Raw genomic sequence first — 23,114 nt, forward strand, 5'->3', positions numbered from 1 at the left:
TGTTGGTTTCTCTGCTCTACACCTGTTATTCTGGGGCTTTATTTAGTTCCTGAATCTCTTGTTTTTCTCCTTCATGGTTTACATCCTCATTTTGCTGGAGTACTTGCTTTAGTATCATCCTCAGAAAAGATACGTGGGAGGTAAATTTTCTCAGCCCTTGTTTGCTTAGATTTACTTTCACTTAATCGATAATCTGGCCAAAACTTTAACTTCAAATTGCTTTTCTTTAGAATTTAAACATCAGTGCTCTATTATTTTCATTAGAAAATAATGTTGCTGATGAGAAGTCTAACCCAATCTAATTTTTGTTCCTTTCGTAAGTGTTCAGTTTTTGTCTTTGGAATAAACTAGCATTTCTCCTGAAATTGTACAATGATGCATTTACGTATGGACTTTTTTTTGTTGCTGTTTACTTTATAGGATATTTCAACCTAATGACTTGTGTCTTCCTCAGTTTGGAGTTACGTATTTCTATTGTTTATGTGGTTATTTTCTTTTGTTTCCTCTGTTCTCTTTCTGGACCTCCTGTTAGCTGGATGTTGTAACTCCAAGATTTCTCCTATTCTTTACTCACAATTTCCACCCCTTTATCTTTCTGGGCTGAATTCTGGGATATTTGTTTAATTTTATCTTTTAGTTCTTGTTTCATTTTTAATTTTAGTGATCACATTTTTAATTTCCAAAAGTTCTTTCTTGTTCTTAGATTGTTTTTTCTGTTTCTCATAACATCAGGCTTTATGTGCAGAATATTCTTCTTGGATGTGTCTGGAGCTACTAATTAGTATTTTCTTCAAAATTCTCTTTTGTGTCCTGATTTATGTTTCTTTCAGGCCAGGTTGTTCTGTTCTCATCATGCCTGTATGTATGTGTTCATTGCTGGTTTTCATTACACACTTGGTGATCGTTGGTCACTGGCATGGATCCCCAGCTGTGGTGTGTGTGTCTGTCTCCCGGATGGGGCTCTTCCTCTACAGGAGAGCTGACTGCAGCATGTTGGTGAGTGTGGCTGGTTCTGGAGAGGGGCTTCTTTGTGGGTGAGAACATCCACACTAGTGGCCCTGGTTTTCCTCAGGCAGTTTATTTGGATCCTCCAAAGAAGCATCCCCAGGCTTCCTTCCCTTCCCTTCCTTCTGCGTTTTACTCTTTATCGTTTTCTTCATTTTCTATGTGCCAGATACCTGTGAAAACCTTTCATCTACTTAAGGCTCCCCCTCCCAGACCTCTTTGCTTATAGGCATGGATCTTTTTTCCCTCTTTACTACCGCTTTAATAGGATCTTGGGAGGGAGGGCAAGGAGAAGAAAGGAAATGTGCCTGATGTGCCATTTTAAACAAAAAGACCTTTAAGCATTACTTTTCCCTCATTTCAAAATGATCACTATAGAAAATTGAGAAAGCGGAGATAAGCAGTAAAATAAAAAATGACCTGTTTCTCCACCACCTAGAAATAACATTGCTAACCTTTAGAAACGTGTTCTGGTTCCTTTTGTTTCTGTGCGTGTATTTATCTGGTTTTTCCTTTTATAACAATAGGATCATACCATATGTCTGCTTTCAGTTGTGCCTCTGAAAAGGCAGCAATAGCTTTAAAACCTGTGCCATCACACATCCCTGACAATATTGGAGAGTTGGTATTTATTGAAAGATATATTATCACTTATCTAGCCAAACCTCTCTTTGTAGCATTGGGTTGTTTATAATTTTCACTATTATAAACCAGCATTTATAAACAGTTTTAGATAAATCTTTTCTCATGTCCTGGAGTGTTTACTTAGGCTACTACCCTAGGAGTGGAATTGCTGGGTCAGAGCTTATGCAGGTCTCTGCCTTGGTCCAGTATTCAGGTTACTCTTTGAAATAGCTCCACCTTAACTTTCTGGCCTCAAACTTTCACTTCATTCCACTTGACGTGTGTTCCCTCAAGCATCACAGCAGAAACTTTAAGAAGCGTAGTTTTCAGTGTCTGATTTTAGGAGATCAGGGTTGAATATTAGCTTGGCCGCTTACTAAATCCATGACCTTAGGCTATTTTAATTAACCTCTTTGAGACTAGTTTCCTTTTCTATAAAAAGAGCAAAATAAAATAGTAAGAGATCGTAAGCATGTATAACTGAATCACTTTGCTGCAGAAATTAACACATTATAAATCAACTATACTTCAGTTTTTAAAAGGACTGTGAAATGAGGGAATAATTCTACTTTTCCGATCTGATTGTTGTGAGGATTAAACAAGATAAAAAAAAATGCATGAAAAGCACTTAGCAAGCTCTCAGGGTCAGAGTGTCCATAAATCCATAGTGATGGGGTTAGACCCATTCCTCTCCCTAAAGCCCAAGTCTTTCTTCAAGGCCATTTGAGGGGCTCCTACCGCCTGTGAGGCTTGTGAGCATGTGTGGGCTGGACCTGCATTTGCTGTTCAGAACACATTGTTGGGTTGTTGGTTTCCTCTGTGTGTGTGTGTGTGTGTGTGTGTGTGTTTGCACAGAGGCGGGGTCCTCACCATCCTGCCCTGTGCTGTCCCTCCCCATCCTGGCTGCTTTCCATCGATGTTTATGGGGAGTGAGTCGATGATGAAGAGGAGCTTGCCCTTCAGTGTTGGGAGCATCAAGATAGTTCTCTAGCATTTGTTTAGAGCCCTTTGGCAGCTCAGGAGTTTTGCACATGGTCGCTGGCTCTGAATATTGGGTGGGACTGCCTCCAGGACCCCTGAGTCCCAGTGTAGTCTGTGGGCAGCAGAGGAAAGGAACTCTGCTGAGCAGGTGGGGGCTTTGCTAAGGCTGAGCCCTTCCTGGGGTGTCATCCGGCAGGAAGGCAGAGCTCAGAGCTCAGCATGTGGCCTTGGGACCTTGGTACAGCCTACCGGACGCCACTCTGGCCCGCATCACTTTGCACTGGCCTGTAAGATGCTTTTGTAGCTGGTTGGGCTTTCCTCCCCTGCTTCACCCAACCCACAAAGGTCTCTTTCACGCCCCAAGGATGCCTCCCCAGTTGCCAGGGGAGATTGAGAAGCACCGTTTGCAGAGGGGCAGATGGGAGGGCTTGCCCTGGGATGTCTTCCGGAGAGGCCCCGGGGAGGGAAAATGATTCATGGAGCGTGCTGCTCACCCTCTCTCCCATCTGGGTGTCTTTCAGGAGTCATGGCCGGCTTCAACATGGGGGGCGACCTCAGGGAGCCCGCTGCCAGCATCCCTCTGGGCTCTCTGGCAGCTGTTGGCATCTCGTAAGTTCATCTCATGGCAGTCAGCTGGGGCAAGGGAGAGAAAACCCCGGGCAAGAGAGGGGATTGCTCCTTTTGTTCTAAGAGTGCCCCGACTGTGACCAATCTATTCTCTATTCCAAGCCTCCTTTTAACACTCAGCCAGCTGGAAAATTCACGTCTGGTGGGTTCAGACGACGGCCCTTTCATACCCCTTGCCTGGGAATGCAGGGGGGAGGAGGGTCTTTAAGGCAGAGTCCTTTCTTTCCATTTCCCTCAAGCCTCCTGTCCCTCCCCCTTCCCACCCCCCTTTTGAACTTGGGGATTTTGTAACCATTGAGTTTACAGGATCTTCGCAGGGAATCTAAAGAGGAAGAGTTTTGCGATCAGACAGACTAGGATTTGCATCCCAACTCCGTCACTGATTGGCTGCATGACTAGGCAACTTACCTAACTTTCTGAGCCTCTTTTTCCTTCTCTGTAACATGTGGATAATGAGAGTACGTAGGCCCCGTAGATGGTGGAGAAGACACTATGTATGGAAGTGCAGAGTAGCAGCTGAGAGGCTGGCTCTCTCCTTCCCCCAGCTCGCCTCCCCTGCACTGCCCCAAGGCTGTCAGGTTTCCCTGTTTTGGTTCACTCTGTGCCAGGAGCAGGCTGGGTGCCTCGGGTCTATTTCTGACTTCCTAGAGTCTTCCGTCTTCTCTCCGTTCCACAGGAAGTAGCTCCTCTGCCTTCCCTGGGTAGGTGTGAAAGGTAATGAGATCCCAGACATCACAAGGGTTAAAGTGCCTGTATTATTTTAACAGTGACGCTTAAGAAAATATATCTGTTTCACCTTTGCTTTTAGTTTGTTGTAATGGCACTGCTGCTCCCAGCCAGGCACACGAGAGCCCATGTATTTTGTGCTAAATAAGGTGATCTCATGGGAAAGAAAATGAGGCCAACAGAGAGAGAGTGGGCTGTCTGGAAGGAAAGGAAAGAAAGAGCCCCGTCTCATTTTTGGTCACAGCTGGGAGGTCCCAGGAGGTGCCTCGGCCCATCCTCCCACTGCCCAGATGGGAATGAGGCCATAGGGCTGCAGAGGGCAGAGCCAGGTCACTGCTGGCCTTTCACACTTGGCTTGATTCTCTGTCACCTGGGGCCAGAGAACGCAGGACTGAGGCCTGAAAGATCATCAGCTTGTTCTGCTGCAGGCTGATGGGGCACGGGGCTGCTGGTCAACCCCAGCCTGCATCCTCGCCACCTAGAGGCCAGTGGGCCACTCCTGACCCCCAACGACCTCTGTGTGTTTTCTTCTGTAATATAAGAAAGAGGCAGACTGGAGATCCCGTCATGGCTCTGTGGTTAACGAATCCAACTAGGAACCATGAGGTTGCAGGTTCGATCCCTGGCCTCGCTCAGTGGGTTAAGGATCCGGCGTTGCCATGAGCTGTGGTGTAGGTCGCAGACGCGGCTCGAATCTGGCATACGTTTATATATATATATATATATACATAAAATATGCTAGAAGAGGAAGAATCCTGAAGGTGCCCCCGAGATGAGCTAGGGAGGTTTCATGGTGGGCCTTTCTCCTTACTTTGGGGCAGGTCCTGGTGGGAACTCTCAGGCTCCATGGGGCAGCATGGGTGGGGTTGGGTGAGGTCAGATGGCAGCTCTGCTTCACTCTTGGTTTTTTTGCAGGTGGTTTCTGTACATCGTCTTTGTCTTCCTGCTCGGCGCCATCTGTAGCCGAGAGGCCCTTCGCTATGACTTCCTGATAGCAGAAAAGGTGGGTGAGTCTGGCACTGCCCAGCAGGCTTGGGCTGAGGGTCCTGGGTTGGTTCTGAGCCGCAATAGCTGCCTCCCCCTTACAGCCCCAGCTGGGAATCCATGTAGTCTTGGCCCCAGGACTGAAGTAGAGGGGGTAAAACCCTGGGAAAGGAACAACGGTCCTTCATATGGATCCCCAGACCCAGGTGACAACACCTAAAAAGGCACGTGCAGGCAGTTGACTAAATACTGGGGACAGAAGCATCTCTTTGCGCCAAAAATCAGGGCAGAAACAAAGAATCTGGTCACTTGAAAGCCCCAGCTCCAGTACTTTCATTTTTGCCAATAGCCTCCCCTTCCACCACGAGCAGAAAGTGCTACTTGCAAGACACAGAGGAGGGGGAGGCTGAGGGGTGGAAAAGAGGGCAGCAAGGTGGAAGCCCAGTGCCAGGGTGAAGGCCCAGGGGAGGCTTCTTGTCCACCCAGGCTTCCCGGGGATGGCTCCGGATGGATATGACGACAGCATCTTTGTTTCCCGAGCCTATGCTCTGCTCCACAGGGGATTCTGGAATCCCTTGTGTTCCACAGCTGTCCCTATCCAGGCTGGAGGTCATGTGACAGTCAAGGACATTCATTTGGCATCTCTAGAACCCAGGAGAATAAGACTTCCAGACATTTTGCTGGAAACCCCCCAAAACTCCTGTCTTCCCTTAAGTTCCCTGGGGGGAAAGTGGGCCCTGAGATTCCTGTCCTTCATCTGAGAAATGCACTCAGCTAGGAAGGTTTTCTTCCTCAGTTAGCTCCCGAGTATCACTGCTCATATTTAGGAGACAGAACCCTTGTCTCTGGTGTGAGGCTTTGCAACACAGCCTTGCAGATACAGGAGGGGCATGGCTTTGGGCAGCCCGTGACCGGAAACTTTGAACTTACTTTTTAGAGTTATTCATGGGCTTGATTTTTCACATCAGCACAGGTTTCTCTTTAAGCCACGGAAACACTGGTATCAAGGGGATTGTTTGTTTGTTTGTTTTTGATGGGGTGGTGGGAGTTCTTGGCTTTACCAAGCATGCAGGCTTATGACAGGGGGAACAGTTCAGGTAGTGAGAGCGCTGACACCCACCTCCAGGGCCCCAGATCTTAGAACCCCCAGCGAGCAAAGTTTACTCTCAGGAAAGGAATCAGTGTCCCTCATTGATACCTCTGGGCCCGCTGCCGACTTGCATTTCATCTCCCAGGGGCCTCTTCTCTAGCTGTGGAATGAAAAGCTTGGCTGCATTAGCGGGATTAAAGGCCTCCGGGAGCAGCTGGTCCTTGGACGGAGGGAGCTGCCTGCTGCCGTCTGCAGCGTGCCGGGCCAGCCGGCTCTGCCCCTTCTAGAGCTGGTTATTCCTCGTGGATTTTCCCGAGGAAGTCCTTTCGAACACCGGAGACTCTGACCTGGAGTGGGGGGCGGAGGCAAATGACCCCCTGGGTGGGGCGCCTCTCTCTCCTGCATCCCCTGCTTTGCAGGGCGAGTGGGAGGGCCGGCAGCCTGTGTCCAAGGAAGGCCTCACCAGCAAGAGAGTAAGAACATCTGCACGGGGAGCAGGGGGGAGACTTCGTGGGTGGAAATCCCATCTCTAATAATAGACTCATGAAGCGGGGAGGGGGGAGCTTGTTTGAAATGCTGCCTGTCCCGGAGGGGAGGCAAGCACTTTGCCGGGTGGGGGCCCCGGCTAAACCATGCCTGGCAGCGGCATGGGGGAATGTCACTATGCACACCCCAGGTGAGAGGTGGAGCGTTGGTTTTTGGAGAGGACCAGAGGCTGTTTCCTGGAACAAGCCATTGTGAAGCCTGGAAAAGAAAGAAAAGATAGCGTTTTGGATTCTCAGTAGCGAGCAGGGGCTGGTGCGGGAAGTGAGGGAACAGAAATGGGACCAACCAGGGCAGCTCCAGGATAGCAGTGCCCTGGTGGGCTGTCCTCAGTGTCCCCCTACAAAGGGGACCACGTGGGGCCCCCCACCCCCAAACCCTGGCTTTTCTCCTTTCCTGCCCTTCAGTGTTCCTCCTTGGGACCCACTGGGTGCCGCAGCAGCAGGGACTGTACTTAGGCAGTAAGTTGGGCCACAGACAGTTGTACTCACAGCACCTGGAGAATGCGAGGGGGCCGCACAAGAGGCTGGGAGGTGCAAGTGCCAACTCCTTAAATGGTCCCTCACACACCCTTCCACCCCCATGGGGTTTTAATAAACTGCTCATCTCACCTTCATGTCTGAGCCATGGCCTGGCTTCTGAGTCAGCCGCTCTCGCTTTCCTGGGTCCTGAGGAAGCAAGGCCTCTTCCAGCTAGTCTTTGTACCCTGGGGGGTCCTGCCTCAGCACAGACCTCCAGCATCCGCCCCTTGGCGTTCCTCCTCACAAAGCTCCTCTGAGCACTTCCCCCTCTTTCTAGAGGGCGCTTCCTGCCAGAACAATTATCTTCAGTGGCCGCCGGCTGCCCTGGACTCCTTTGCACGGACCAGCAGCTGGCCAGTTCGTCTGTTTCTTTCTGGGTTTCCTGCAGCTTCTCTGATCTATTTCTAATTATTTGGCCTCCCAGCCCACAGTTTCTCTCTGAAGTTCCTTCTCACTTTATTTCCCTACCCTAGAGGATCTTTTTCCTGGCTCTCGAGTGTCAGTCCCAGTAATGTTATGCTTTCTAAAAAAAAAAAAAAAAAAAAAAAAAAAAGCAAAAAAAACCTCTTGAGTACATTGCAGTGCATGGCCCTGAGGTAACCTACATAAAGCACAATACCTGGTGCATAGTACGGGCTTATTACATTTTGATTCCCCTAAATACTCCTTATGGGACACCTTACAGATAGGACATATTTTAGGGAAGGGAACATTTTTTTTTCCCCTATGAATTCACATGTTTAACTGAACAGGAAAAGCCCTCAAAATTTCAATAGCAATATTATTCAGTTATAGAAAAAGAAATTGGGGAGTTTCCATTGTGGCTCAGTGGGTTAAGAATCCGACTAGTATCCATGAGGATTTGGGTTTGATCCCCAGCCTTACTCAGTGAGTTAAGGATCTGGTGTTACTGTGGCTGTGGTGTAGGCCTGCAGCTGCAGCTCTGATTCAACTCCTAGCCTGGGAACTTCCTTGTGCCATGATAACGGCCCGAAAAAGAAAAAAAAGAAAAAGAAAAAAGAAAGAAAAGAAAAAAAAAAAAGAGAAAGAAAGAAAAAGGAATTGTATAAAGAGCAGGTATTAGTAGGGGCAGAATTAAATAGTTGAAATAATCATTTAAAATAAACTTGTATGTAGCCCAAGGGGGAAAAAAATGTTATGCATCAAAAAGACCAAGTGTTTTAGGAGCCCTGGGACTTGCTAACTAACACAATAAGAACAGACTAAGTAGGTGCAGTATCCTAAAAACATGTTTGTGAAAAATGGGATATTGCTCAGGGTAAATTCTCATTATCCCTGGATTTGACAGTCATGACTTTCCCATTCACCAGCTGGGCATGGGAAGATGGGGGTGCGGCAGGGCTCGTGGCTGGTAGCTGAGCCACGCCAGCTGCCCAGCACCCGCCACCCAGCCTCGCCTGCCCTTCTGCTGCCCTCCATCATGGATACAGCTCTGCCTTTCAGGAAGTGGAGCCAACTTTGCTTCCTTATGCAAAGTGTTTATCAAGGGAGCGAGAAAAGTTGATTGAAATTGGAGATGCTGGTCAACTCATGGGATGAGGACAGTATTAGAAAAGTCCTGTCTGAGGAACCAGGATGTAGACGGAAACAAAGGAACTGTTGAGACAGTTGGGACTGTGAAGGGCTGGGTGTTCTCCTCCGAGTCACCTCAGGGCCACAGGAATGAGATGAGGCAGAATGAGTACCTTGGAAATGACTTTAAATTCCATCCTTCAGGAGAAGGGAGTGGCCAGTGGGGTGGTGGGACCACTCAAGGATCGAAGCTGCAGTGGGAGCTGGGATAAAATACCTAGAACAGAGAGATACATTAATGATTTTCATCAGTAGTTACTAAAAAAGAAATTAGGGTAGTTCATACCCCAGGTAATATATGAGAAAGAGCTTTTTGGGATGACTCACATGGGTGGATAACAGAAAGGCACATTTTCTTTTTCCCTAAGGAACTGTTGAAAGCAATACTGTGTACTAACCTGTACGGGAAAAGAACCTGCAAAGGAACCGATACGTATATATATATAACTGATGTACTTTGCTGTATGCCTGAAACTAACACAGCCTTTTAAATCAATGTCAATAAAATTTATTAGGGGAGTTCCCAGGTTGTTCAGGGGGTTAAGAACCTGACATAATGTCCCTGAGGATGTGGGTTCAATTCCTGACCTCGCTCAGTGGGTTAAGGATCCTGCATTGCTGCAAGCTGTGGCATAGGTTGCAAATGCGGCTTGGATCTGGTGTCATTCTAGCTGTGGTGTAGGCCGGCAGCTGCAGCTTGAATCCAACCTCTAGCCCAGGAACTTCCATAGGCTGCAGGTGGGGCCTTATTAAAAAAATTATTATTATTATTTATTTTTGCTTTTTAGGCTGCACCCGCGGCATGTGGAAGTTCCCATGCTAGGGGTTGAATCAGAGCTGTAGCCACCAGCCTAAACTACAGCCATAGCAACACAGGATCCGAGCCGCATCTGCGACCTACACCACAGCTCAGCTCAGGGCAATGCCAGATCCTTAACCCACTAAGCTAGGCCAGGGATCGAACTTGCAACCTCATGGTTCTTAGTCAGACTCGTTTCTGCTATGCCACGACGGGAACTCCTAAAAAAATTATTAAAAAAATAGAATTGGAGTTCCCGTTGTGGCGCAGTGGTTAACGAATCCGACTAGGAACCATGAGGTTGCGGGTTCGGTCCCTGCCCTTGCTCAGAGGGTTAACGATCCGGCGTTGCCGTGAGCTGTGGTGTAGGTTGCAGACGCGGTTCGGATCCTGCATTGCTGTGGCTCTGGCGTAGGCCAGGGGCTCCAGCTCTGATTTGACCCCTAGCCTGGGAACCTCCATATGCCGAGGGAGCGGCCCAAGAAATAGCAAAAAGACAAAAAAAAAAAGAATTGTGACACACATCTGCTCAAGTAAATTCTCACTTCTACCTCTACAGGCACAGGTAACAAGTTTATAGCCCCATATAAAGAGAGAAAATGATTATTTTCTGCAAGGCTGGGAGCAAAACTGTGGAGTGTATTATTGTACCTATGAAGCCTTACCTGTGCCTAGCCCTGTGCCAGGTATCTCACATGTCCTCAGTAAATGCCCCCTACACGGGAGGATGGCTGGCAGAAAGGAAGCAGCAGGACTCAGGTGGGAGAAAGCTAGAATGGAGTTGTTATAACACATCCGGCCACGAGGACCAACGTTTCATTCACCTTTCAGAAAATTGACTGAATAAGCGTTTTATAGAGAAGAGTGGTAAGTGAACAGGGAATTCTAACCATAAATGGCTAACTTGACCTAAGTCACTACACCTGGACAATGTTCTCTCTGGCCCTGAGCCCAAGGGCTCTGCAGGAATCCCAGGGAATGTTTGTGGGCAGGCCAGCCCGGATGGGGTCACCATGCATGGCCTCCTGTTGCCAAAGACTCATCAGGTTCCTGAGGTCAGTTCCAACACTGGGAGGATGCCAGCCCAGGCAGTCTCCTGCCCGCTCATGTCCACTGTCCATGGACAGGCTAGAAATGAAAAAGAATTAAAAAAAAAAAACAAAAAACCTCAAGTGTATATAACCTTTTGGATAAGAAGCAGTAAAATTTCTTCAAGGAGTTACCACGCCTACCCATGCAGGAGAACCCCCTGAGGGGAGGACAGGGTGCCCTTCACTCTGACCACATCTTAGAATCACCTGGAGGGCTTTTGCGACGTCAGCTATGTCTATGCCCCACTCTGTACTAATTCAAGCAGAATCTCTGGGGTGACTCGTGTGTATAGCCAGAGTGGAGAACTACTGGCTTAGATTTTCCAAAAGTGTTTGGTAAAGTTTCATCACAGAGTCCATTAAAACAAACAGGCAGCGTAGGATGCATTGGGTAGAGAAGACAGAAACGAAGGTTACGGATGAATGGTTGCATCTCAGGATGGATCGGGGCTGGATCCTGGCACGAGTGTAACGGTTTTGGAAGACATCCAGGGCATAAATCACAGGGAAGTCGTGAAGCTTGATGACTTCAGCTGGCATTTGGTGAACCGTGTGTGCCAGACTCAGGGATGGTGGGGAGGGGGCAAGAGGCGTGAGGCTCTGGGGCTTACAGCATGTGGGCAAGATGAGCCAGGAGCATGACTGACTGCACCACAGGGTGGAAGGTAAACTGCCATCAGAGTGCACAGAGTGAGGGAAACATCAGATGATGTTAATTTCTCCTAGTAATAAAGTGGAAAGAAGGGTAGCGGTGGCATAGACATAAGAAATTCACGCCATTGAAGAAAAGAGGGGAGGTTCATTGGAGATACAGATGAGGTCACAAATTTAGGGAGAGAGAATCCACATGGAATTAAGGAGAAGGTAGGCACCATCATGGACCTGAGTCTTGCCCATCAAACCTCTGGCCTCCCTGACCATTTGGAGGTTATTCCACCTGTGTGAGGTCTTGAAGGGAGGAGGCCCATTTAATTTAGGCATCCAAATGACCAGACTCTCACTTGCCTGTCCCCCTGTGGCCCTGGAAGGGCATGTGACTTAGGCTGGGCCCATTGGACATTCCAGATGTAATGCAGGAGGCAGGGATAAAGGGATGGTGAGCAGGGCAGCCAGTCTGGTAGCAGTGTGGTCAGAATGCTTCTGTTCAGGAGTCTGACTATGCCTCCAGCCCTGGGTCTTTCCTTTCTCCAAGCCTGATCTTTCAGTCTCCTGTCAATCTCCAGTATCCTACAAAGACATTCTTAAAGAAACAATCTTTCCCATCAAGAATTCTGGCTGATGCAGGTTTCTGATGATGTTTTGGGGGCCAGGAAAGAGGTCTAGCCAGTATTCAGAATAGCTTGATACCACTGACCTGCTTGCTGCAAGGACATAAAAACTGGGGTGAGGAGAGTCTTCATGGAGAAGGATGTAAGTGACAAAACCATGAATGAAATCTAACCCAACTGGAATAGTCGGATAAACGAGCACTTGGAATACACAGTTCAGCCATTCGCCTAAAGTAGAAAGGAGAAGGCATCTCAAATACTCAAGAAAAGAGAGAGTGATTTCCCTGTGGTACAGATGAGGTCCCACTCGGGACGAGACAATGGATTCATGATGGACAGTGTGTGACACAGCTGCACGGCCAGCAGCACTGACCTTTTGCAAGAGGACACCAAGCGGCACACAACTGTCCCCTCTCTTACTCTACCTGTGGGTGGCTTGTGGGCCCTGTGGATCACGGGTCTCATTCCCTCATTCAGCACTTACATCTCTGCGTTGGCACCAAGTGTGCCAGCATGAACCAGACAAGAGCCCCGTGGAAATGAAGCTAGTGGAGGAGACAGTGTGCCTGGGGCTCCACAACCCCACACAGACGTGCCATGGAGCCCTGAGGAGCACCCACTGATGTCAGGGGTGGGTGTGGGGCCTCATGGAGGAGGGCAGGTCTGTGCTGGGTCCTGAAGCACAACTGGGGGTCTGACAGACAGTCAGTAGATGAAGGGCCTGGACAGAGGGTTTCAGCAGGCAGAGACATCATGCCAGTATGATTCTGAGTGTGCAGGGTATGGGGCTAGAAGAGCCACAGACCAGGTCAGGGCAGCGGGGAGATGTTGATACTTTTACAGCAGGTGCATCATGATCAGATGTGAGTTTTGGTCATGATGGCAGAGGCTTGGGGACGATGAAGTGTGGGTAGAGCTTGGCCACTTGATTCTGTGTCCTCATGGATCCGAATCAGAGTTGTTTCCACTGCACCATGATGGGAATGCCCAGAAGTCTGTGTTTTAACAAGCACTCCAGATGAGTCTGATCACACTCAACTCGAGAACCTCTGTGCAGTCCACACAAGATGCGATGGTGACTCAGACTGAAATGGTGGTAGTGCCAAGGAAGTGGGGTGGGGCTGGGCTATTGGAACTCGATCCAAGATGTTGAGTCTAGAGGATTCGTGATCAGATGAAGTGGGGGTGGGTGGATGCCCAGGGAGCAGATGGGAACATAAGCAGTTTCAGACCCTGGATAATGCAATTCTTTCCTCCTATAGGTGTCCCTGGTGGGCTTCTTGTTCCTTTTGGGCTTGTACATCTCATCTCTGGCCTCCTGTATGGGAGGCCTGTATGGAGCCCCCCGGATCCTGCAGTGCATTGCCCAGGAGAAAGTGATCCCCACGCTGGCCTGTCTGGGGCAAGGGGTGAGTGACCCTTTCTTTGAGGAATGTGCATTTTACCACCAAACTGATCATTGGCCAAGAAATTGCTAAAGTGTTTCTGTTGAGAGCTGCTGGTCAAGTTCTGGCGGGGGGAAACAAGAATGCACCCCTATCCTCTGGCTCCTTTCGTCTGGGGCCATTAGACAAAGCATCTCTCAGTGTCATGACCACCCAGGGCCCTTTAGCACTGGGTGAGCTAACTGTCACAGCAGCACTGTGGGCCCTGCACAGCAGGGGAAGGGAGTGCCACAACCTTTAATAAAAGTAAATCCCAGATCCTCCAAGTTTAGCGTAGAAGGAAGTAACTCTTGGTGCAGAAGGGAGCTGATTGTCGCAGCTCTAACTCTTTCCTGGAGGTTCACCTTCGCATTAGGGCTGCTTTATGATGATTCCCCCCACCTGTGGTCTCTGGGCTCCTGTCAATCATCATGACCAAAACCCTAACTGATACAACTTGGTTGAGTCATGAAACAATCAGATGAGACATTCCTAAAACTGAAGGGGTGAAAGAAATACACAGAGAGAACCCTACTTCCCAGTAATGTGTTTTGCAAGCTGTGGTCAATTTCTTTGTTGTTGGAGACCCACAGGGCTCCTTCCCCACCTTCTTTCCATGCCCAGCCCCCCATTTGTTGGAGGGCTCATAGTTACCTGTGACATATGCCTTTTATTTTCATTTAATTTTATTTATTTATTTATTTATGTCTTTTCTAGGGCCACACCTGCGGTACATGGAGGATCCCAGACTAGGGGTCTAATCGGAGCTATAGTCGCTGGCCACAGCCACAGCCACAGCCACAGCAACACGGGATCTGAGCTGCATCTGCGACCTACACTACAGCTCACAGCAACGCCGGATCCTTAACCCATGAGCAAGGCCAGGGATCGAGCCCCCAACCTCATAGTTCCTAGTCGGCGCCACAACGAGAACTCCTAATTTCATTTATTTTTAATTAGATTATATATATATGGGACTCAAAGCTAGAAATGGTATAAAAGGTATACCCTGAGAATTTTTGCTCTTATTATGAGTCTTTCTACTCTTGCCTCACCCATGCCCATGCTCTGTCAGTAACTGGTTTTATTATTTTTTTATGAATCCTTCTCCCCTCTTTTTTTTTTTTAATGTCTTTTTTAGGGCTACACTTGCAGCATATGGAAGCTCCCAGACTAGGGGTCAAACCAGAGCTGTAGCTGCTGGCCTACACCACAGCCACAGCAATGCTGGATCTGAGCCATGTCTGCGACCTACACCACAGCTCATGGCAATGCGGGATCGTTAACCCACTGAGCGAGGCCAGGGATCAAACCCGAATCTTCATGGATACTAGTCAGGTTCATTAGCCGCTGAGCTGCGACGGGAACTTTCCTCTATTTTTATAAAGATCATGTTCTACATACATTGTTCTACCCCTTGTTTTTCTTCATTTAATGCCGCTTGGAAATCTATTCATATAAACATAGGGAGAACTTTCTCATTCTTTTTCTATCATGTGTCTGTACCATAGGTTATTAACCAGTTCCTTGTAGATCATATGGCTTCCAGTAAACAGTGCTACAAAGAATACTCTTGTATGTGTGTGTGTGTCCAGTTTTGTACATGTGCAGATAGATATATTTACAAGATAAATTTTCACAAGTGGGTTTGCCGGTCAAAGGGTAAGTGCATTTTTATTATTAATAGATGTTGCCGGAACAGCTTCCATTGGATTTTGTGCTTCCACTAGCAATGGATGAGAGTTCTTGTTTCCCAGCAGCTAGCATGAGTATTAGATTTGGACCAAAAGACCTTGCTTTATAGGGCTCTGTTCTGTAAGAAATTCATAAGGTCAAAAGGACATGCCCATCTGAATCCCATGCCTCCCTTCTAGACCACGGTCCAGGTAGGCTACAGGCTGGAATTCACTGCCCAGATGTCCATCTGCCACATCCAGGTCTTCCAGGGCCTCTTTCCTGAACCTGTACTCTCATGGGCCAGGGTATGGACCTACGAGTCCACATGTGAGTATGAGGCTCCCTGTGGTGTCATCTGGGAGGATGCGGGTGGTGGGCTGTAAGCTGCATCCTCCAGTGAGGAACTCTGGGGAGGGCCAGAATTGTAAACTTGAACCTGGCCTTCCCCATCATCCTGAAGGTAAATTTGCCAAGGAAGGAAGATAGCGTATATACATATATATACACACATATATATATATATGTATATATATATATACATATACATATATATATGCATACACATACATACATGGTTCTGTTTTCTTTTTCTTTTTTGGCTGCTCTGCAGCATATGGAATTCCCAGGCCAGGGATTAGATCCGAGCTGCAGTTGTGACGTATGCTGTAGCTGTGGCCACGCCAGATCCTTTAACCTCGAAGCCAGGGATGGAATTCGTGTCCTGGCGCTGCAGTGCTGCCACCAATCGATCCCCTTGTGCCACAGTGGGAACCCCAGAAGGTAGACCATATTGACTGAACAGGTTATTAGCTTGGTTTATAATCGTGCACATTTGGACACGGCATGTGGATTGCCGCTTGCACGCTTGCGGAGCTCCTCCGAGTCCGCAGTGAGCCTGTCCGCCGCTGGTTGTCAGGTGGGAATTTTTGTCAGCGGTGCAGTGAGACATGGCATCTTAGGGTACTCGCACTTTCCATTACTCTTGCTAGGAATCACAGGGAGGGTCCTTTCCTCGAAGAGTCATCTGTCTCTTTTTTCTGGGATTGTTGGCCTTTTTCTTCTCAGGTGATAGATGCTGTTTCTCTGCTACATGTTTTACAAATCTTTTCCCTAGCTGTGACTTGCCTTTTAACTTTGAAGCTTTTTTTTCAAAGCCTCTTTACGTATGATTAAATTTTATTAGCACGTTTTCTTTTTTAATGGGGGAGAGAAAAAACTTTTAAAAAATCTTAGGCGATACATTCAGCGTACAGAAAACTACATAAAACCGATGTGAACAATCTAAATAAGGATACTGAAGTGAACGTCGTGTGACCTCCATCCGGGCAGGAACACTGCCAGCCCCCAGATGCCACCTTCCACCTTCCCTTTCTGGTCACAGCCCCATCCCTCTCACTATGGAAGCCACTGTCCTTGCTCCTGAGATCATTTCCTTGCTTTCTTTGTAGTTTTGCTCAGGAACCAGCAAACTTTTTCTGAAAAGCACCCAATAGTACATGCTTTGGGCTTTGCAAGCCTTCTGGTCTCTGTCACAACTGCCCAACTCTGCTCCTGTAGCTCAGAAGTTGCCACAGACAATAGCTATTGGGGTAAGCGTGGCTATCTTCCAATACAACTTTGTTTATGGACACTGAAATTAGAATTTAATGTAATTTTCATGTGTCACAAAATATTACTCTTCTTTGATTTTTTTCCCCCCAACTATTTAAAAATGTAAACCATCCTTAGTTTGTGGGCAGATGGTGGCCAGATCCGGCACAGGGACCATAGTTTGCCAACTCTGGATTGCATCCTCTGTATGTATCTCTAAACAAAATAGTCCAGTTTGGCTTGTTTTTTAAACTTTATATAAATGTGTCGTGCTGCTTTCGGGTATCGTTATGTTTGTGTGATTCATCCATGATTTTGCTTATAGCAGCAGCCTGTTTATTGTCATCCCTGTGTCACATGTCCTCATTTGCTGCAATTGATTTATTCATTCTGCTGTCGTGATATGTCCCAATTTGGGACTGTTGCAGATAGTGCAGCCAGCATTCCTGTAGTAGACTGGGTCAAGGGTGGAGGTCTTCCAGACTATGTACCAGTTGGTGGACTCGTCCAATTGTAAGGTGTGTATATCTGCACTTACTAGATAACACTGCACTCTTTGTTCAAAGTATGTGTTAATTTACACTCCTCTCAGCAGTGGGCAAGTGTTCCCACTCCTCTGTGTTCTTGCCAATACTTGATATTATCAGATGTTTTAATTTTTGCCAATCTGGTAGGCGTTTAATGGGATCTTGCTCTGGTTTTAATTTGCATTTCCCTGACTGCTAATGAGGTTGGGCCTCTTTCATATGTTGAGTAGGCATTCTTTTGCACATTTTCTTTAGGGGGTTGTCTGTCTTCTAATTATTTTGTAAGGATTCTTTGTATATTCTGGGTTACCCTTTGTCAGTTACATGTCTTAACGAATATTTTTTTCCCATCCTGTGGCTTGTCTGGTTTTTTCTTTTGGTAACAGAGGTTCACGTGTGACTCTTTTATCACTTTACAGCCCACCCTTTTCAGAGTCCTGGCCTAGACCACTAGCATCCCTGTAGCTCACCTAGGACCTCCTCCAGCCTACCTAAGACCCTGCTTTTAAGTTCTTGTTAGTTTATGAGGATTTACTCTATTCTTGGTAGTTTTCTTGGTAGAGTGTGCCAACAGGTGTAGCAAATATATTCAAAAATGGAATTTTCAAAAACTATCAAATGTATGTAAAATGTTTACTCTGAGGTTCTAGGGAAGGTGTCATTCAATAGGGCCTTTGATCCTCAGGCCATGGATGACTTTGCTGTCTTCAACCTGTGACTTCGAAGGTTGCCCTCTGTTCCAACCCTTAGTAAGAGGACTGTACTTGAAGGAACACACCTGGGAGGTTCACAGGTCAGATCTGGAAGTGGCTCACATGCCTTCCCTCCCCTTCCCAAGTGCTGGCATGAAGGAGGTGGGAGTGGTGGTTAGATCCTGTGTATATCCTGAGGGTAAGGCTGAAAATATTTGCGGAAGGAGAATGAGAGAATGAGAAGAGGCATCAAGTATTTTGCTTGACTGAACAGCTAGAAGGATGGGATGGCCCTTTGCTGAACTGGACAAGGCTACAGAAGGAGTGGAACTTGAGAGGCAGGACATTGGGGGATCAGCAGTTTGGTTTTGGAAATATTAGGTCTGAGATCCTACTAGACATCAACCAGAGATGGTGATGGTGAGTTAAACATTTAAGTCTGGAGTTTATAGCAACTTTTCAGGCTGGAGATTCAAATTTGGGAGTTTGAGAGCATTATGCTTATATTTAGAGCCACGAACCTGAGTGAGAAGAAAGGAAACAGACAGAAAAGAGAAGAGGTCTGAGGATGGAGCTCAGGGTTGATTTAAGTACAGTTTTCAGAGATGTGGAGCAGCCAGCAACAGAGACTAAGAAGGAGGAGTCAGTGAGACAGGAGATGGACCAAGAGAAGTAAGGACATCAGGGAGTGACCAGCAGGATCAAATGTAATCCTTAGGTCAAGGAAGATGAGGACTGAGAGGTGACTATTGCATTTGGCTCAAGAACAGTGTCAGTGATGGATGAATAACTTCTGTCAAATGACAGATTATATGAAGTTAGCACCTTTTCTCTTCTCCTGTCCTCCTGAAGGTCACCACACTCATGTCCATTAATAACATATGTGCATAAATGTGTGTATGTGAGTATGTGCATGTTTGTGGGTTTGTTTGTTTTGCTTTTTAGGGCTGTATCTGCAGCATATGGTAATTCCCAGGCTAAGGGTGGAATTGGAGCTGCAGCTGCTGGCCTACACCACAGCCACAGCAATGTGGGATCCAAGCCTCATCTGTGACCTACACCACAGCTCATGGCAACGCCAGATCCCGACTCCCTGAGTGAGGCCAGGGATCGAACCCGCATCGTCATGGATACTAGTCAGATTTGTTTCCGCTGTGCCACAACGGGAACTCCCTGCATGCATGTTTAGTGTCAGAATTCCCCCACCTCAGCCACTGATGATTCTGCTACGTCTTCCAAGGTCTGCCACTCCTCTTAAGGTCATTTTCTTCATTAATGCATGGGAAGGATCCATTTTGTACCTCTTTGAAATCCAATGAAAAGACAAAAGGAGAAATATTTGTGAAGTCCCTGTCCTGTAGTATTGCCCCATATTAATAGTTACTAAGGCAACTAACGCCCATTGGTTGTGTGGGGCGCCCAGTGTGAGCCAGGGCCACCGTGTATGTGCATTGGCTCTGATCTCATAATAACCCTGAGGGTGGATATCATTATCCCAAGTGTGCAGACGAACAGTTATTAACCCACCAAGAGTCACATGGGCCAAGTGGCTGAACCATTATGAATTGTGTTTCTATCATATGATGTGATTTTCTTCTGAAATTCCGTGGTCCTGCATGTTATTTTTGTTCCCGTAGAAAGGGCCAAATAAAACACCCGTAGCTGCCATCTGCCTGACCAGCTTGGTGACCATGGCCTTTGTCCTCGTGGGTCAGGTGAACGTCCTGGCTCCCATCGTCACCATCAACTTCATGCTGACATACATCGCGGTGGATTACTCTTACTTCTCCCTGTCCATGGGTGCCTGTGGCCTCCCGAGGGTGCCCGAGTCAGCGCCCGGAGAGGGCCTGGGAGCCCTCAACTGCTCTGAGCACCTGCTCTTGGAGAAAGTTCCCCACTATGGCTCTGAGGGTGTTGCCCAGAGCCTGTCTGAGGGCACTCTGCTAGAATTCACCAAGGACATGGACCAGCTCCTCCAGCTCACCAGGAAGCTTGAGAGCAACCAGCCCAGGGGCGGAGAGAGCCACGGGATCCCCGAGAATCAGAAGGGGAAGACCAAGAAGGCCACCAAGCAAACCCTGCAGGAGAGCTTCCTCTTGGACCTCAGCTCCCCTGCTTCCTTCACTCCTGAAGGGTCTGACGGATGGCCTGCTGCCTCCTGGGAGAGGCAGGAGCCCTACGGGGACACACAGCGTCCCAGAAGTTCTGAAGGGACTCAGCCTGGGGGAGCCTGTGGAGAGCAACTTGTCCCTGAGCCGAGTATCCAGCCAAGGCTGAGTGGAGAAGGTGGGTGCTTTGGAACCTAATTTGGGTGACTACTCAGCTGTCTCAACCCTCTTCCAAGTCCTTAGCTGCTTCATTTTATAGATGGGTTTAAAGTGCTTGTTAGTTTTGTTGGGTATTTATTTTAAAATTTTATGGTCTGAGAGTTCCCGTTGTGGCTCGGCAGATTACAAACCTGACTAGTATGCATGAGGATGTGGGTTCGACCCTGGTCTCACTCAGTGGGTTAAGGATCTGGCATTGCCATGTGCTGTGGTGTTAGGTCCCAGATGCGGCTCGGATCCCACGTTGCTGTGGCTGTGGTGTAGGCCGGCAGCTGCAACTCTGGTTGGACTCCTAGCCTGGGGACTTTCAGATACCACACCTGTGACCCTAAAAAAAAAAAAAAAAAAAAAAAAAAAATCATGGTCAGCTATCAACTGAGTTTGTAATTCTACTCTGTTATAGATAGGTGATTTTAAACAGAAATTTCTGTCTACTCCTACATGTTAAAGCTGGGAGCCATGGCTCATAATTGAATATTAATTTCATTTTACTCAAAACGCAGCCACCATGAATGAAACCAGTTTTTCCTTTCAAGGGGAGTGGAAATGTGTCGTGACAAACTGCCTGGCAAGGACGCAGTGTGTTTTGTCTCCGCAAGATGAATCTCCCAAACTAGGCAGCAGGGGACGGAGAGACGGGGCTAAAGGAGCACAGCTTTTCTTTGCTTCCTCAAATCTGCCAACACAGAGACACAGGGAGAGACTCCCCAACAAGAGGCTTCCAGGGTGTGAAAAATTCTGAGAGAAAGAGAGAACTTGGAATTTAGAGTCTTCCATACTCTCGATGCTTTGCCTATATTATCATGGCTAATATAATAGATACTAGGATTTTCTAGTTTGCAAATGAAGGTCCCGAGGCCCAGTGAGGTCACAGAGGAGCCTCAGAGCTGATACTTTGCACAGCTGGACGTCACCCCCAGGTCTCCCTGTATTTGAAGCCCAGGTTTCCTCCTCATTAACCTGCCCCCTGAGATCCGTACAGACAAGTGTGGGCAAAGAGGAGGAGAGAGATGGGGACAGAGAAGGAAGTGTTCCAAAGTAAATGCTTTATGTTCTTCTGCACACCTGCTTTCCCTCTTTACCTCAAATTGGTGGCAGATTTTTAATAGTGGGAACATTATTAACATTTTTAAAATTATTTTATTTTTGGCAAAGTTAAGAAGGGTACAGTTTAATAAGCCATGTGGAATTAAAAGTCACAAAATCGGACATAAATCTCGTATGGCAGTTCCCACTCTTGCATACATTGCCTCCTACCCTTCTCTACCCCTTAGTCACAATCCCAGCAAATTCCACTTTCAATCAGAAAGTTTTTTCTTCTGTTAACCTTCATGTTACTAGATAATATATTTATGTTGCTACTTCTTGATATGTCCATTTCAAATATCATATTTTATTTCCTATTATGATAAATGAGGAAATAACTCATTTGTACCACTCTGATTTCTCATCCAGTGCCCCCAATGTAATTGTATCAGTTTTTAACTTAATAGCTAGTATTCATACTATTACGATTAAGTAAATATTGCTTAACTCTGAGCCATATATTATACTATGATTACATTTCCTTTTTTGTCCAACTTTTCCTGTTTACTGGAGTTAATAATAGCCTTGGGTTTTTTTTGTTTTTTTTTTTTTTCATTTGCTTGGTTTTCTGTCCTCATTTTTCTCTACCTGCTCTGATGGATATGGCAACCGCCTCTCAATGTTATTTTCTAGATGCTCAGATTCTTTAGAAATGTGTCATACCCATTTGTTTTTTTCCCTGCCTCTGTCTTCTGTTTCCTGTCCCAATCCACCCTAGATCTTCAGTTCTCTAGGCCTGCTAGAAAGCTGTTGTGTTGGAATCTATCAGATACTTCTGTGTCAGATCCAGGGAACAAGAGATACAATGTTATGATAGACTTGTGTCTTTTTTTTTTTTTTAAAGCCTACCCAGCATTGAATGACCTCCCTATATTTGAAGAATTTCTAATGTTATGAGTCTTGGTGGGAAGCAAAGCAAGCCTTGCACACTTAAGACTGAAAATGTCAGATACTCAGTTTTCCAGCCCCTTCTATAACCAGAGTTCAGGCACAGAACCAGGCTTGGCTGATCAGATGAGCCCTCTGTATAGTTGGAACTGAGAACTGGAAACCTGAAGAAATGGAGAGTTTGAGGAACTCTCTGGAAGCATGGTGGTGGTTGCAGGATGACTACATTCCTGGCTCCAGTGTCCAGGGCTTTCAGGGCCAGTGGGCGGGCTGCAGTGTCTAGACCCTGGTGCCTGCAGCAGGGGCGTCCCTACCAGACTGCTCTGGCATGTAACTTTGAGCATTGTTCTGGCTACATAGCCCTGAACTTGATTCTCTAGCCTTTCCAGCCATTCTCAAAGGCTGAGAAAGGTCTTTTGAGCTGGTATATTGCTGTTTCGCGTGAAGTCATGTGGCTTTTTTCTTTAGGAAGAAGGGGAGATTGGGTAACAATAGTCTGTGCCCAAATTATCCAGTTCTTAATTTCCAAGAGCTCTAGGTTATAACCTGATTTGTCCTTATCCTTTAAAAAAATTTTTGGGAGTTCCCATCGTGGCGCAGCAGAAACAAATCTGACTAGGAACTGTGAGATTGCAGGTTTGATCCCTGGCCTTGCTCAGTGGGTTAAGAATCTGGCGTTGCTGTGAGCTGTGGTGTAGGTCGCAGACATGGCTTGGATCTGGCATTGCTGTGGCTGTGGTGTAGGCTGGCAGCTGTAGCTCCGATTGGACCCCTAGCCTGTGAACCTCCATATGCCTCAGGTGCATCCCTAAAAAGACAAAAAAAAAATTTTTTTTAACATCATTTCATTCTTGTTTTATGGGCACAATATTTGTCTCTCTGGTAATATTACTTATTCTCCCTTTATAGTTTTTTCTCCCTTTAGAGTCTTTTCTCTTTGGTTTCACTCTCTTTTATATTAGAAGCTTTATAAAAATATCTGTTGCTCTTTTGATTTTGATTTCTCTTCCTGCTTAGAGAAGTAAGTATTAAAAAGCTATTTAGAAGATCT

At 47.0% G+C, this 23,114-nt stretch overlaps 1 protein-coding gene across 2 annotated transcripts in view; it reads left to right on the forward strand.

Moving 5' to 3' along the window:
- Window positions 1–23,114, forward strand: part of SLC12A8 (solute carrier family 12 member 8) — a 143,402-nt gene that overhangs the window by 100,393 nt on the left and 19,895 nt on the right. For both annotated transcript variants that reach the window (XM_021070218.1, XM_021070217.1), the window contains exons 7-10: window positions 3,132–3,219; window positions 4,879–4,966; window positions 13,115–13,261; window positions 19,400–20,048. In XM_021070218.1, the coding sequence (XP_020925877.1) occupies window positions 3,132–3,219; window positions 4,879–4,966; window positions 13,115–13,261; window positions 19,400–20,048 (972 nt within the window). The remainder of the gene's footprint in view (window positions 1–3,131; window positions 3,220–4,878; window positions 4,967–13,114; window positions 13,262–19,399; window positions 20,049–23,114) is intronic.

This window comes from Sus scrofa, chromosome 13 (assembly GCF_000003025.6).
Source record: "Sus scrofa isolate TJ Tabasco breed Duroc chromosome 13, Sscrofa11.1, whole genome shotgun sequence".
In the NCBI taxonomy this organism is placed as follows: domain Eukaryota; kingdom Metazoa; phylum Chordata; class Mammalia; order Artiodactyla; family Suidae; genus Sus; species Sus scrofa.